Genomic DNA, 15,526 nt, shown 5'->3' with positions numbered 1-15,526 from the left:
TAAAACACTTCGTATTCGTGGTCTGTGGATTTTCAGGCAAGTAGAGTTATGCAATAAAGTAAAAGAGTGCAGTTTCAGGCCTGGCAGTCTTAAACAAGCAATACTTTGCAAAGTCTTGTAAGGGAAGTAGATTATCCGTATTCTGCATGTGGCATTTCTGTTATGTATATAAACTTGAATCTTTTATCAGCAACATTATAAATCAAACCTGCGATATTTGCTTCGATGAAGGGTATATTTTATGACAAGAAAACGAAACGAATTGTTGCTGAAATTACTGCATCTACGATAAATTTAAGAACTAACAACAACGAACATGGCCACGAAAAACTTAATGCCACTTCGAAAATTGCCCTTGTAAACGGACCTTACTCAGTTTCGTACAGTTTTATTTTTTTGTTTTGCCTTTGTTTATTCTCACAGGATGCGTTCTTTAAACTATTCTAGATTTATCTTAAATTGGTTTTCATACACAGAAATGTCAAGTTTCCTATGCAGAAACCATGTCTGAAACATGAACAGTTATAATCTCTGAACATCGGCAAAACGTATACCTCCTGTCGCAGGTATTTGAAAGGTTACCTTTTTGGTCCGAAATGCTATATAAAAGGGTAGGGTTTGGAACTTGGCGCGGAGCCTCAACATAAAAAACTTCTTTTGGTCGGGTACACCCTCCCCGGGTAGTAAGCCAGTCTCCGTAACAAGTGCCTGTATTCTCTTGACTAGCATGCCACATGGAGCTGAAAGTCTAACTGATACCTATCATTTTTACACATCTTTCAGCCCTTCGGTGACCAAAGCCAGCAAGTACCTCTAGTCCGTTACCAAGACTGAAATCCCCAGGATACAAAACACCTTTGCTGTTATCGCCATCAGGTCCTCTAACACTTTATAACATATTTACTTAAAATTAACATAACATAATTGAAGTCACAACTTGGAATACAAGAAAGCAATTTGCAACAAACAAATAATGACCAATAATCACGCAACTTGAAAGTTCCGCTTAGAACAATGGCACTGAGCAACAGAAGCAGCAGATATTGTTTTCTCTGACGTTATTACTTGTAGCTGTGTTACTTGACTGACCAAGCGAGCAACTAAGATTTGGTAAACAAGCTAACTCGCTATCTTTCATGTTATACATAACGTTCAATGAGAGCAAGGTAATTCTAACATGCCAAGGGCTAGGCTTTTTGAAGCCATGCAGCTGTGATAGTCTGTGGAAACTGCAATCGTCACGTGGTATACTTATTATTTTGTGCATTCTGAAATCACTAACTTTGATCTAACTACTTTGTTGCCATGGTATCAAACGTTAAAGATAGGTTAACTTTATTTATTTAGTCATGTTCTAGAAGATTAATATATTAAAATCGCTTTTGACCAGAAGTCCTGAGCGCGGGTAACTGATGTTGCGTATTTTTGTCATATCCCGGGCGGCTTAGTTTTCTGCTTAAAATACCGAGCATCAAACTAATTTTTTTTTCACGAACAAGCGACACCGGTTATTTTTCAGCTTGGCAAGCTGCTGGTGAGCAGGTAAGTGACTAGAGAATATTTAGCCGCACGCGAGCTAGCTTGGCACTGCTCGCTGCCTTCACTGCTTAAAAGAGCTAAAACGTTTACCCAGCCATGATTGAAAACAAAAACGTTCGCGATATGTTGTTGAAAATGCTCGTAAAATTTCGTAAAAAGTCTCAACGTTTCAGCTGAAACTTTAGCCTTCATCGGGAAGTGACAAGAAATTTGTAAAAAGCACGATTTTATACTATGCAAATCGGAGCTAATTATGTTCTGTCACGCAAGGCTAAATTAAAAAACTCGCGTGGAAGATGCACGAGTTCACTTAAAAATCTTCGTCCAAAACTGAAGCCAATTAGCTCTTTGACATGTAAGTTAACATACTAAGAACGCGCTACCTCATGCTACCTACATCGATGAAAGAGATTTTAAAATTTATTAAATTTGCGGCTACTGACAAAATTACTTGGTCGATTGAAGTGAATTTTTCGCGATATGTTGTTTTTTCTCCAAGTTTATACGATTTTAGATCTTCATCACTCTATTAGATACCAGCCGTTATATATTCACCGACGTCTTTAGATGCGGATAATCTTAAAAAGTACTAAACTACATAATTTCGCTTGATGTTTACAAGAGTAGAGAGCCTCGGCCTAAAATGCATATCAGCTCTACTCTGTCACAGCAGGTCAACCATTTGAAGTTTGTTTGCACAAAGGAAAAATTAAAAGAAAAAACTTTTGGCTTTATTGTTGTGATTTCGTCATTAGATTTTCCGGTTGGAGGCTTTTTCGTGCAGAAATGCACGTTCTTAATGGCAAATTACAATTGCCTCAATCAAAAACAGCAGTAATCACTCATTTTTATTTTATGTTTTCATTTGTTTCTTTTCGATGTTTAGAATTTCTTTAGCTCAGATCTCTTTGGAAAACACAAGTACACGTTAGCTGCCTAAAGTGACATCAGATTGAGAAAGTAACAATTGTCTCTTGACGTAAATTACGCCACTAGTCATATTTACATTTTTAGTCATATCACTAGTCATACTTTTGAATGTTATTAAGCCCTGCCTCGAAGAAGCAGCAACATATTATGAAAGAATGGGTTCTTAGTGTTTCACAGTTTATCACAAGTAATATAAAACTGTATAAAACTGTTCTTAACCTTAGTCTTTAGTCCCACAGCTAGACCGTGGCCAGAAAAAATATCATGACTGGAGCAATGCCCATTCTTAAATTCCCTTCCTAGGTATTTTCTTTCCCCCGTCTCGGTTTGCTTCAAAGCGGCTACGGCCCTGAACAGTTGCAAGGAGAGGCCAGAAGTCAACTGAAACTTGAAAGAAATTCGAACCCACGATTTTTTCGAGTTCTCGAGAGCAGGCCTAGGCCACAAGTGAGTTGTACTTGAAACAGTTATATTGCGACGATCACTCCTACTAAATTACAACTGAACTCTGCAGTTGACAATCACGTGGTTTATTTCATAATATACTGATAATAAATACTACAAGTAAATAGAGCGGTTTTCAATTGAGTGTCGTAAAACCAAAACCAAAGTTATTACTCTGGCCAATCACAAAGAATACAGACAATCCAGTCAACCAATCAAAACTCAAAGCAAATACATGTAGCTGGCACGAAGCGCGGGAAAACGTGCGCGAGCGAGTCACGATTGGTTTTGGTTTAAGTTCTGATTGGCTGAGAAAGTGGCGCGAGAATTTTAAGCCAATCACTAAGCGTAGTAATGCAAAACCAAAGCAAACGCAATTTACTTTCGACACTCAAGTGAAAACCGCTCTAGAGCCTATTAGAGATACATTGGTATTCATTGTCAACATCAGAATTCTCACCACTAACCATTGCATTATGTAGCTGAGATCCAAACATTACCATGGGAAGTGCTGTTTCCAGGAAAAAGAAGCGAAAGCTTCAGCAGCAACAAAATGAGGTATTGTTTCTCCAAATGTCTTACTCCTTACTGGTCCAACAAAAGCTACCTTGGTAGCGCCCCGGGGGGTCGTCTGTATATTTTTGGGTGGGGGTGTGCTGCTGGGACTCTGAAACCCTTACCCTACACCAGACCATGTTTAGCTGACTTTGTAACCCCATACTAGACTAGACCCCGAAAATACCTACCCTATCCCAAACTTGTTTTTTTTTAAGAACTGTATCACTATTAGTATTTGTAATGGAAAACCATCTGCCAACAACGCTGCTGTGATGATTTTATTCACGTTTAGGAAAGCCTCTTTCTCTTCCGAGTTTCTATTCCTATTCTGAACTTAATTCTTCATACCAAGCATTTGAATAATTGTTACTCATAATTTCTGAAGATTTTCTTTAACTCGGAATAAAACCTTGTCAGAAAAAATGAAGGATGCACCGATTTCTATATAATATGTCTCTGTTACTCATAGACATATGAGTAACAGAGCTAGAGGACTATAAGGCGAGGCAAGCGACGAACACGCGATAATCGGAATGACTTTTTAAACCTGATGTTGTATTTGAAATATACCATTTTCACTTTGTATTATCTTAATTAGCTTGAACGATTCTTCTTAACAAATCGTTAACAAATGATTGATTAAATGAATGAAACAAGTCCGTTTTAAACAAGCTGACTTTAGCTCCTTGGCGCTACGTGTATAAATAAACAATAGAATGACTAACTGACTCACTTGACACAGGAGCGTGTGGAAGCTGAAGCATCTCCTGAGGAACAGGAAGAGAAAGAGGAGGAACAGGAAGGGGAAGAAGAGGAACAAGAAGAGAAAGAGGCTTCAGAGAAGGGATCGTGTGACGATCAAGAGGAAGAAAGATCAGGACAAGAAGATGAGGTCAAAGAAGACAGCGAGAACGAAGAAAAATCCGACGAAGAGGAGGAAAACGAAGACGAGGATCAAGAAGATGAACAACAAGAGGAAGAAAATGAAGATGAGGATGTAGATGAAGATGAAGATGTTGAAGGCGATGAAGAAGAGGCATGTGATGAAGAGAAAGATAACGACAACGCAGTTCCTGGAAATGTTTCCAGTTACAGCGAGAAGCTAAAAAAGGCCTTGATGGGGGACCTGAAAAGTGAATTCCCAGAGAACGTTAAAATCGTTCGAATCTTCACAAGTTCTACTTTCACTGGTAAATATGCTTTTAAATACGTTATTTTTCATATAGAAATGTAAATTAATTTTCCACGTACAACGAGCTCTCTGGAGCTCGTTAAAAAGATTTTGTACGTCAAGATCCAATTGGAATTTGGAGCACTGGTTTTTGAGAAGGGAGGAAAACCAGAGATTTCAAACCTACACTCTCGGACAAAACCAGTTGAGACAAACGCATTGCACAGATTTTTTTCGAATGTCTTGACTTGCAAGCTTGTTAAAGACATGTTATCCCCCTTTTTCCCCACTCAATGTTGTTTTATGGGGTTTGCAATTTACCAGGCTTTGCTTCCATAACACGACAACATTGACAACATTGAAATAGGGGAGGGGGATTGACAAAAATGAGCTGGAGTACCCAAATTGGTGAAAATTTACAGTGTCTCAACCGTTTAGTCAGAGATTGTAGAGATAACCCTTGGAACAAGTGAGAATCACCAGACAACTCAACCCACATATAAAGTTAGGTCCAGGATTCGAACCCGGACCAGATTGGTGGGAGGCGAGCCCTCCCATCAGTGACACCGCTGTGGTGCCCCTGCTCCCTGTGAATTGCAAATCGAACATAAACCTGTTAAAAACCCCAACTGGCAGGAGGCTAACTGGTTGGCTATTTACAAAGCGTGGAGTAGTTGAATTCGGGACGACCGAAGACGAAGTGGCAGGGAGGTGGATTTGAACCCGGGACCTCCAGATTACAAGTCCAGCGCCCTACCACTAGGCCACGCTGCCTCTTTATTGGATACTTGCAAAGTATGTACCTTTACTTTTCTTGTACGTATTTGTTTTCCGAAGACACATCCGTGGAGCGTAACACATTGATGGAAAAAGTCTACCCTCGACTCAAGTCTTACTGTCAAGAGAGAGGCTATGATTTTCAAGTGGTCGACATGAGATGGGGAGTCCGGGACGAGTCTACTGATGATCACATGACCACTGAACTCTGCATGAGGGAGCTACGCGCATGTCAGAAGCTGTCGACTGGACCCAACTTCATTGTGAGTTTGATTTTTGATTATTTAGGATGTCTTGATAAAAAATTGGTCCATAGTCAATAATCGCATAAGTTACTAAGAAACATACAAACTCGCTATAGGTAAGTTAGTCTTCATTTTCCTAATGACTTTTTTGCCACTATAATTTTTTTTGATCAAATTGATTAATGTGGCAATAATTCGGTTCTAAGACATTATATATGTCTGGATGATTATGCCAATCAAATGCCTTTTGGATTTTATTTGTTTATTTACTTGGTGCGTCTCATTCTTTATTTCAGACCTTTTTAGGGCAAAAGTATGGCTACCGTCCCTTCCCTGCAAAGATTCCAGCATCCGAGTTTGAGAAGCTCCTTGGCGCAGTTGATAACAAAGACGACCTTCAACTGCTGAAACACTGGTTCTGGCGAGATGACAACTCAGTTCCCGCTCAACATCTGCTGCAGCCAATCACATCACTGCTGCCTAATTATCGTAATTATGACAACGAGGAGTTACGTAAGAAGGCGTCTGGTGAATGGTGGACGGCGTTTGAGAGATTGCAAGTTGTTCTAAGGATGGCTGCTGACAAGGCTTTGGCTAACAAGAGTGAACGGCATAAGTACTATATGTCAGGTATGATTTATGAATTTGAGCTTCCACGTATGTAATGCGTGTAATTAGTCAATGCCAGACAGCTGTTTCACTAAACCATATGCGTTGTTAGCAAACAACGGCTTACAGCAAAGCGCCTACAGACCGTGACAAAAATTGTCATAGCATGCTCAAGGCGTTCGGTTTCTTTCGTAGAAGCAAAAATAACGGCGAGTAAAACAAAAAAAAATATAGTAGTAGTAGTAGTAGTAGTAGTAGTAGTAGTAGTAGTAGTCCTTCACTTTTTTCTCAGGAGCACAGGCTATAAACAGCCTCTCGCCATAGCCCCCTTGTCCTGTGCATCCCTCTCTAGCTGGTATCAACTCTTGCCCATGGACTTGATCTCTGCTTCTAGCGGACGTGTTCCGTGGTCGGCCTCTCTTTCGACTCCCTTGACGAAAAAATGGCAAGGCAAAAATGCTAGGGTTGGTGGGAGAGAAGTGGCGAAAGAGCCAAAACTCCTCGCCTCGCCTTTTTCCACTCGCCTTAATCCCAATCTGGAACAGATCACAAATGTCCTGTTTTTCCAAAAAACCCTTCTGGTTTTCTAGTGTGTCGGAAAGCGGCCCATTGAAATGTGTGGTGCAATTCTTAAGGCCCGGTAATACGGGCAACATTTTTGTTAAACTTGTCTCGCAACATTGTGACATTGCAAGTTGAACGAGTTGTTGCCCGTATCACGTATTACATACCGCGCGCTCAACTTGTCTCGCAACAAATTTCGGTGTTGCAAGTTGAAAAAAATTGATGCAAAAAGTATAACTCGGTTCTACTTTGTGCAACATGTTGCTGCAACTTGCAACACCGAAATTTGTTGCAAGATAAGTAGAGCGCGCGGTAGTAATGCGGGCAACAACTCGTTAAACTTGCAATGCCGCAACAATGTTGCGAGACAAGTTGAACAAAAATGTTGCCCGTATTACCAGGCCTTTAAAGGCAATTAAACCGCGAACAACATGTCTATCCGATATGAATTTAAGAATACATCTATAGATGCAAACCTTCATTTGAAGTATCGGCAACATTCTTCAATAATTTTTCTTGTCTTTTCAGTAACCGAGGACGAGATCCGGCGAGGCATCATTAATGCATCGAATCCTTCAAAACACTGCTTCTGGTTCAAAAGAGTAATTTCAGATCTTCAGGCCAACATCACAAGTAACAACGCTGGGAAATTCATGGACAAGACATGGGGCGCTAATTCCACCGTGGATGAAACTGCGCAGAAATTTCTTAACGTTCTTCGAGAAACAGACCTCCCACAAGCCCTGCCAAGCACAAATATCGTGAATTATGACATCAAATGGTCTGACAATGGTGTCGATCCTTCGGCGTCCACTGCGCACTCAAACTACATAGAGAAGTTGTGTAAAGACTTTTATGGCACGTTGACTCAAATGATTGAAAACGGCATTCAGGAGAAAGAGACATCAGGCGCAAGAGATGCATTTGCAGAGGAGATCTTTCAGCATGGTTCATTTTGCCAAAAGAAGTGTAAATCATTCCATGGTCGTAAAGAGTTCTTGAAAGCCGCCAAGAATACTATGGTGAAACATGATAAACACAGTGTTGTGTTGTACGGGGAATCAGGCTGTGGAAAGACCTCAATCATGGCCAAAATCGCAACCGAAGTGAAAACGTGGATCGAAGACGAGTGTCCTATAGTCGTTTTGCGATTCATTGGCACATCACCCGATTCATCTGGTATTAGACCTCTTCTAAGAAGCATGTGTATTCAGCTGTGTAAAGCTACTGGACAGAAAACTGAAGATATACCAGAGGTAACTGACAGATTTTAGTATATGATAGTATTTTAGTTTTGAATTTATGATACGCCGCCTGCTCAATGATTGATCGTACCATACCACTCCAGCAGGTAGGAGGCGTGGTGGCCTAATTGTAAGTATGCTGGACTCTGCATCAAGCGGTCCGGGATCGAGCCATGGCCGGGCACTGGTTTGTGTTCTTGGGCAAGGCCCTTTGCTCTCATAGTGCCTTTCTCTAATCAGGTGTATAAATTGTTACTTGTGAATGCAGTTCTGGGGGGCATCCCTTCGATAGACTAGCATCTCACCCAGGGGGATTAGAAATACTCCTAGTCGCGTCATGCAATGGAAACCGGGATAGATTCCACCTGATTGGCCACTAAGCTCGTATGCAGACTTTTAAACCTTTACCTACTCCAGCGAGTGAGCGAGGTTTAAACCCACGCCCACACTGTTGCTCCCCGTTCTTATTGGCTGTCGTCTCTGATTGGCCGTCATTTTGCTTAAAAACGTCTTCTCGTTGTCTCATTATCGAGAAAAAAATTAATCAAGAGAGAAATCGAATCATTGCTAAGCGGACATCGAATTCCAATTTCATTTAGCATGATTTTTCATATTTGTTTAGGACATGAAATCCCTAAAAGATTACTTCCAAGAATGCCTGGAGAAATCGGCTGAAAATCAACCCGTTGTTCTGGTTTTGGACTCACTGGATCAGCTTTCTATCGATGACAGCGGTCGACAGATGGACTGGTTTCCAAGACAGTTACCAAGAAACGTGTACGCCATCCTTTCAACTCTACCTGGCGAAGAATACCAGGCATTACCCAGTCTGAGAGTAAGTACTAAAAAATAAAGCCGACAGTATATATCTATAGAAAAAGAAATGGAATAATGTGTACTACAGTCAACTCTCTCTAAGACGTACACCGTCGGGACTGGCCCCAACTGACCGTCTTAGAGAGGTGTCCGTCTTATAGGGAGTTAAATTACAATAAAATGACCGAAAAAGGGAAGGAAACAACACTAGGTGTCTGTCTTATGGAAGTGTCCGTCATATAGAGGTGTCCGTTAAGAGAGAGTTGACTGTATTCCAAGTTTTACTTCTGGTGTTTTGGAAACAAGCTGTTTTCCGTTTTGGTCTGCGTGTGTTGAGCTTTATTATTAATGCAACATGTTGTAACCAATCCGAACAATCACTCTTTTTTTCAACCAAATAGAAGCAAAACCGATTTCAATTGTGTCGTGGTTTACACGTGTTACGCCTCGCTTTGGACAAGTTATAGGTTGTAATGTTGCTTCGAGGTCTGGCTTGTTTTTGTCGTCTAAATTTTTGTTCGTCGTAATTTGTTAGCTGATGCCATTTGAAAACCACTCTAACTTACTATGATGTAAAACGAATATTTGCCTCAATGTTCATAATAAGATTGAATTGCTGTAGAATGGTGTTTCCATTAGCCTGCGAACGCAGACGTATTTCAGGCTGTCGTTTCTTTCCGCCGAACTTTTTAGTGGAGAGAAACGACAGCCAGAAATACGTCTGCGTTCGCAGGCTATGTTTCCATGGCCTATACTCGTACTGAAAAAAAGAACCTTGGATGCCCGGTATAGCGAGCTTAGTAAATCGCATAAAGTTCCCTTATTTATGCTTTTGTTTTACATCTTAGACCATCCTGCCTGATAAATGTTTTATGGAAGTACCAAAGATCCCTCTCGATGAAGCAGACGTCATCCTTGACACCTGGTTAAAGGCAGCCAATCGGACCATCCTACCAAAACAGAAATCCTACGTCATGGAATCATTCCAAAAGTGCCCTCTTCCTCTCTACCTCAAACTATCATTCGACGAAGCCCTGCGATGGAACTCGTATACTCCTCAATCCGAGTTGTATCTTGAGCCAACTGTACGAGAGATCATCGATGACATGTTTAACCGAGTTGAAAGGCGTCATGGAAAAATACTCGTCAGCCATGCATTGGCTTACATCACTGCATCCAAGAACGGTTTGACGGAGCCAGAGCTAGAAGACCTCCTTTCTTTGGATGACGAAGTTCTGAATGATGTCTACCAGTACTGGACACCGCCAGTAAGAAGACTTCCGCCCTTGTTGTGGATTCGTATTCGGTCGGACATAGGAGACTATCTGATCGAACGAGGAGCCGACGGCACTCAAGTGGTATTCTGGTATCATCGTCAGTTCATAGAGGCCGCTCAGGAGCGATATTTGACAGATGAGCAAAGGATGAAGATTCACACTAACATGAGTGACTACTTTCTTGGTAAGTGGTCTGGGGGAGTGAAGAAGCCATATGTTAATAAAGAAGGCAAGGAGATGTCCATGGACAGGTTGGTGCCAAAGCAGCCGTTGATGTTCGACTCTCGTGAAGGCAAAGAGATCTACAATCTTCGCAAGTTGAGTGAACTGCCATTCCACTTGTTACGTTCTGGAAACCTCGAAAAGATGAGAGAAGAATGTCTTTGCAACTTCGAATTTCTACTAGCAAAGCTCCGAGGAACCTCCCTTCAAGTGCTCATAAGTGATTTTTCGTCGTATCTTAACGCAAAACCAAAAGATGACGATGTGGAACTTCTTCACGAATGTTTACAACTCTCAGCTCATCCGCTTTCCCAGGACAGCAACCAACTTCCCACTCAACTGATTGGTCGAATGTACAACTTTCTGCAGAGGCAAGAAAAGTACCCTGATGTGTACAAGGTTTTGAAGCAAGCATTAAATCCCTCGACAGCTTGCTTCCTGCCAAACCGAAAGTGTTTGACAGCACCTGGAGGAGCTTTGCGTTCAGCAATAGGTTTGACGCAGTTTGGTACTGACGTGGTCAGCATTGCCAAAGACAATCGCACTATTGCAGTCACTAGCCAGAGCTCGGAAGGTTTAGTCATCAGAATCATTGATTACGTCAGTGGAAATGAGCTGCGAAAGTTTACCATGACAGAGCCAACCGACCTTTACCGCACAAATTTCAGCCAAATAAGCCAGAAGAATCCTGACTTGTTGCTACTTGCTGGATCGCACAAGATTTTCCTGCTCAATACGCTGACCGGGCGAATAATTCAAGAATTCGAGGTGAATGATGATGAATGGTTCTCATACTCTCCCCAAGCTCCAGTTTCATTTGCTGATGAAGAGAACTTACTGGTAGCCATCTGTCCCGACGCACTGAAGATCTGGCAGGTAGAGAATGGTAAACTGCTTCACCAGTTAAAACTGAAAGATGTCAACACAGAAGAAGAACTTGGCTCTCTGGATGCACGTGGAAAACATGCTGTTTACAATCTCAGAGGCAAGAGCACTGTGCACTTCATTGACGTGGAAATTGGCAAAGAAGTTCGCAAGATCACTGTATCGTATCCCAAAAACAAAGAGGGCCAAAACGTTTTCATTAAGGAAATCAAAATAACGTCTTTAGATCAAGTGGCCGTGATGTCATCTTCATTTGATAATTTGCGATTGTACGATCTTTCTGGAAGTTTAATTCGCGAGTTGACTAATTTCAAGATGCAGGAAGGTCTTCATCGAATGCAGATAACTGATGACGGCACAAAGGTTGTGACTGTCGATATGTTTGAAATCTGCATTTTGAATCTGGAAACCAGAGAAATGGAGAAGTGCCTTAGAAGTCCAATCTTCCGGTTGCGCATTTATACCCGCGATGGCATCAACATCTTGGCAATTGGACAAGACAACATTCTCCGAGTCTACGACAAACGTCGAGAGGAAGATGACGAAAATAAGAAGGACACTGTCCTAAGTGAGATTCAAGGCAACACGGTAGCTGATCAAATATCAGCTGTTTCGCCTAGTTTTGATCAGCGCCATATTCTTGCCACAGCTGTTATCCAGCTGCAAAGCGAGATCGACGTGTGGGACGCGCTGAGTGGTAAAAGAGTGCGCCGTCTGATGAACTTGAAGGTGTTCCCGAATCCAGTTCGCATGTGCACTGCCACCCGTGGTGTCGGCTTCATCTACGACCAGGATCTTCCACACTACAAAGTTTTCAACTTTGCTGAGGGAAAGATTGAGAGGAATTTGGATGGAAAGGCGTGCAAGAGGATGAATGCCTTCGGATTCATTGACCAGAAGCGTATGCTGTCGTTTTCACGAGGGAGGCGATTTGTGAAAGTGTGGGATGTTGACAGTGGGAAAGTCGTGAAAGTCGTGAAATTTAAAGAAAAGCAGAGATTTGAAGAGCTGCTTATCAGCAACAATGGCAAAATGGCTGTGTGTTCGCTGGCAGGCCACATGACCCAGCACAAGGACAAAGAGCTGCCTTTGATTGCCATCGACACAACCAGTTTCACCCACAAGATTTTGAAGTACGAAGGTGAGCAGCTAATGCTCTTCAACGCACGGATATCCGATGATGGCAAATATCTGGTAAATTTAGTTCAGTATTCACAGCCGCTTCTTTGGGATCTACATACTGGTCAGCTCATACGGAAGCTGTTCGATCCAGAAGCATACGAAACAGCCAGCACCATCGCAGTTTCAGGAGCGTCAATGACAGCCGTAACTGGAACAGGCAACCAGGGCATCAAAATCTGGAGTGTTAAAACAGGCGAGGTTCTGCGTATCATCCCTTCTCCACCCGTAACCGAACTTTATCTTTCACCAGATGGCGAGGTGATCATCACCAAATCCCAGGAAGTAAACAGCTTTGACGCATGGGACACAAAGACCGGGAAGAAGCTGGCGTCCTTCACGACAGATGGTCATCCAAATCACGTAAAAATTATTGGAGACAGGCTCGCTCTGGGGATGGGAGAAAACCCAAATCTAATGATTCTCCATTTACACCGTCCCGGGCAGAAAGGCAAGGCACGAGAAGAAGATTTGAGGTCTCCATATGATGGTTTGCCCGTAGAAGCAACCGCTGAGGACTCCGAATTAGGGAAGCCTTCGGCTGAAGACGGCATGGATACTGATAAGGATGACGACAACAGTCCTTTAGCTTAGGTCTGTGTACTGTGAGAAAAAATTACTAACGAAGAAATGACTGTGTTCCGAAACTACATCAACACGTAGTTTTATATTTTTCTATTTTATATCATTCTTGAGATGTAATTATTTAGTGACTATAGTTTTTTCACTTTTTGAAGCAATGTTTTCGCAGTTATATTTACAAAGGGGTATTGCTAGTGCTAGCTTGGGTTTCCAGGACTTTGTTACGCACGTGTATTGAGGAACACGTCAACGTGACTTTACAGCATAGAGCAGTTTTCAATCGAGTGTCGTAAAACCAAAACCAATGTAATTACTTCGGCCAATCACAAAAGACACGGACAATCGAGTGAACCAATCAAAACTAGAAGCAAAAACATGTAGCTGGCACGAAGCGCGGGAAAACGTGCGCGAGCGAGTCACGATTGGTTTTGGTTTAAGTTGTGATTGGCTGAGAAAGTGGCGCGAGATTTTTAAGCCAATCACTAAGCGAAGCAATGCAAAACCAAAGCAAACGCAATTTACTTTCGACACTCAAGTGAAAACCGCTCTATTACCAAGTTCTATTTCAGTATTATTTTTTTCTGAAAAAAGAAACGTAGGCCAGAATCATGGACATCATTAATTATTCATAATTAGCGAAGCGGCAAATTTGAACGCAAGTGCGCTGACAATTAAGAGAAGAAAGGGACAAAATCGGCATAGTAGCGTTAATAAAACTTGTTCACTGATTTTAAGAGGTAAATAACTAACAATGCACGCACAGATTTTTGAAGATGAATGTTATATTTACATTTTAAGGCTAAAACGAAGAAGATTGAACAAGCATTAGGAATGTTCTTTTGCACTTGAAATACAGTAAAATTGGCCTTTTTGTATGGAGGCCGTTTTAGAAAGCGAATTTCTGAAAATTTTAACTGAATTTAAAAAATGCACGCACAGAAAATGAAACATTGATCTCTTCTTTACAAGAATCCGTTTTAAGTTTTAAAATTGGTGAAGAAGAACCACTGTTCTTTTCGGTTTGAAAAACTGCCAGTTGGATTTGCGTTTGAAAATGGCGCGTTTCGAGATCGCCAAGAGTAAAACAATACCCATTCGAAAAGCCGCTCAAGTGGAAAATAGTTTACACTTGCCGCGGATTTTAAAACTAGTGTAATTTCTCACTCATTCGAACAGCCGACCGCAATGGAAATTTTTGAGAATATTGGTGATCTAGAGCTCTTTTTAGAGTTCTTTGCCAACCCGATCAAAAGAGAATGTTAATGGCCGTTTTCACACTGGAGGTCGGACAAATCGTCTCGTCTAGAGAGAATTTAAGACAGCTTTTAAACGACTTTTTCGTCTAGACGTCCAAAATCGAACTGTCCCGTTTTCACAATAAGACGATTTATGCGTCTCAGACGATTTGTTCGTCTTTAGTGTGAAAGCGGCCAATATTTCATTACAAAAGTTTAAAACCCATGTTCCTTTTAAAAAATGTTCTTTTTTTATTCTTTTTTTTAACATGTGTCTTGTGTTGGTCGATTCGGTTAAAGATAACGGGTAGCTGTTGCTTATCGTTTGAAATGTAAAACACGTCTCGTAAGGTAAACGATGAAAGTGGGGAACAGGGGGGAGGGAAGAAACTCCCTTTGTTACACGATTGAAAAGGGGGACATAGCGGAGCCGGGCAACCGAATGTGCGCAGTAGCTATCGCATGGTTGCTAAGGGCACAGTGAATAGCTTGACAAAGTCATTGGCTGCGGTCACATCTGGACTGCTAACTATAGTTAAGACGGCGTTAACTATAGTTAGATATTTCGGTAATGTGACCGCTTCTCTGTTCACCCTAACTATAGTTAGAAAATTTACGCCTCGTTGATCCAAAACAATACACACTAACTATAGTTATGCCCAAGCAGAGTTCATGGGTTAGTCTTAAGTTTACAAACGAAAAACCAATCAGAATGCGACAATTCTTTTCGCACGTGCGAGATGGACATAAATATGCAAAACAAAGCGTGAAGGGAAGGAAAAAAGGAAAAACAAGATGCCAAGAAAGTACATATCACCAATGTTAGCAGACATAAAGCTTGAATTCTTCGGCTTATAGCATCCTTACTTCATTTTATTTTCTTCAACGCCGAGATGCCGTGCAAAAATAGAAAAAATAGAGGAACAACTAGACACACATCAACAACAAGGGCTTTCATGAACTAATTTAAATTATAAAAAAAGTAAAGAGAGGGGTGTGTTTTGTTTATTTATTTTTTTTTTTTTTGCCTTGGGGGGGGGGGGGGGTGGGGCTGGTGCCCGCGCGGGGGGGGGGGGGGGGGGGGGGGAGGGAGAAGAGAAAAAAAAAAGACCACCAACTTTTTTTTTTTTTTTTTTTTTTTTTTTTTTTATTATAAAAAAAAAAAAAAAAAAAAAAAAAAAACAAAAAAAAAATAAAAAAAAAAGGATTAAGAAAAAAGAAAAAAAAAAAAAAAAATATTTTTTTTTTT

At 41.2% G+C, this 15,526-nt stretch overlaps 1 protein-coding gene across 1 annotated transcript; it reads left to right on the top strand.

The window, feature by feature from the left end:
* Positions 1–1,436: 1,436 nt before the first annotated feature.
* LOC144653295 (NACHT domain- and WD repeat-containing protein 1-like) lies at positions 1,437–14,632 on the top strand. The gene is made up of 8 exons (XM_078513253.1): positions 1,437–1,542; positions 3,396–3,471; positions 4,214–4,661; positions 5,480–5,682; positions 5,961–6,294; positions 7,366–8,093; positions 8,704–8,916; positions 9,746–14,632. Exons 2-8 carry the CDS (start codon positions 3,415–3,417, stop codon positions 13,052–13,054), a joined length of 5,292 nt encoding a protein of 1,763 aa, XP_078369379.1. The 5' UTR covers positions 1,437–1,542; positions 3,396–3,414; the 3' UTR covers positions 13,055–14,632.
* The last annotated feature ends 894 nt before the right edge of the window (positions 14,633–15,526 follow it).

The sequence above is a fragment of the Oculina patagonica genome, chromosome 5 (genome assembly GCF_052425735.1).
Source record: "Oculina patagonica isolate OP01 chromosome 5, crgOcupat, whole genome shotgun sequence".
Lineage (NCBI taxonomy): Eukaryota > Metazoa > Cnidaria > Anthozoa > Scleractinia > Oculinidae > Oculina > Oculina patagonica.
The sequence above is the reverse complement of the archived record's forward strand: the minus strand, read 5'-3'. Positions and strand labels throughout refer to the sequence as shown.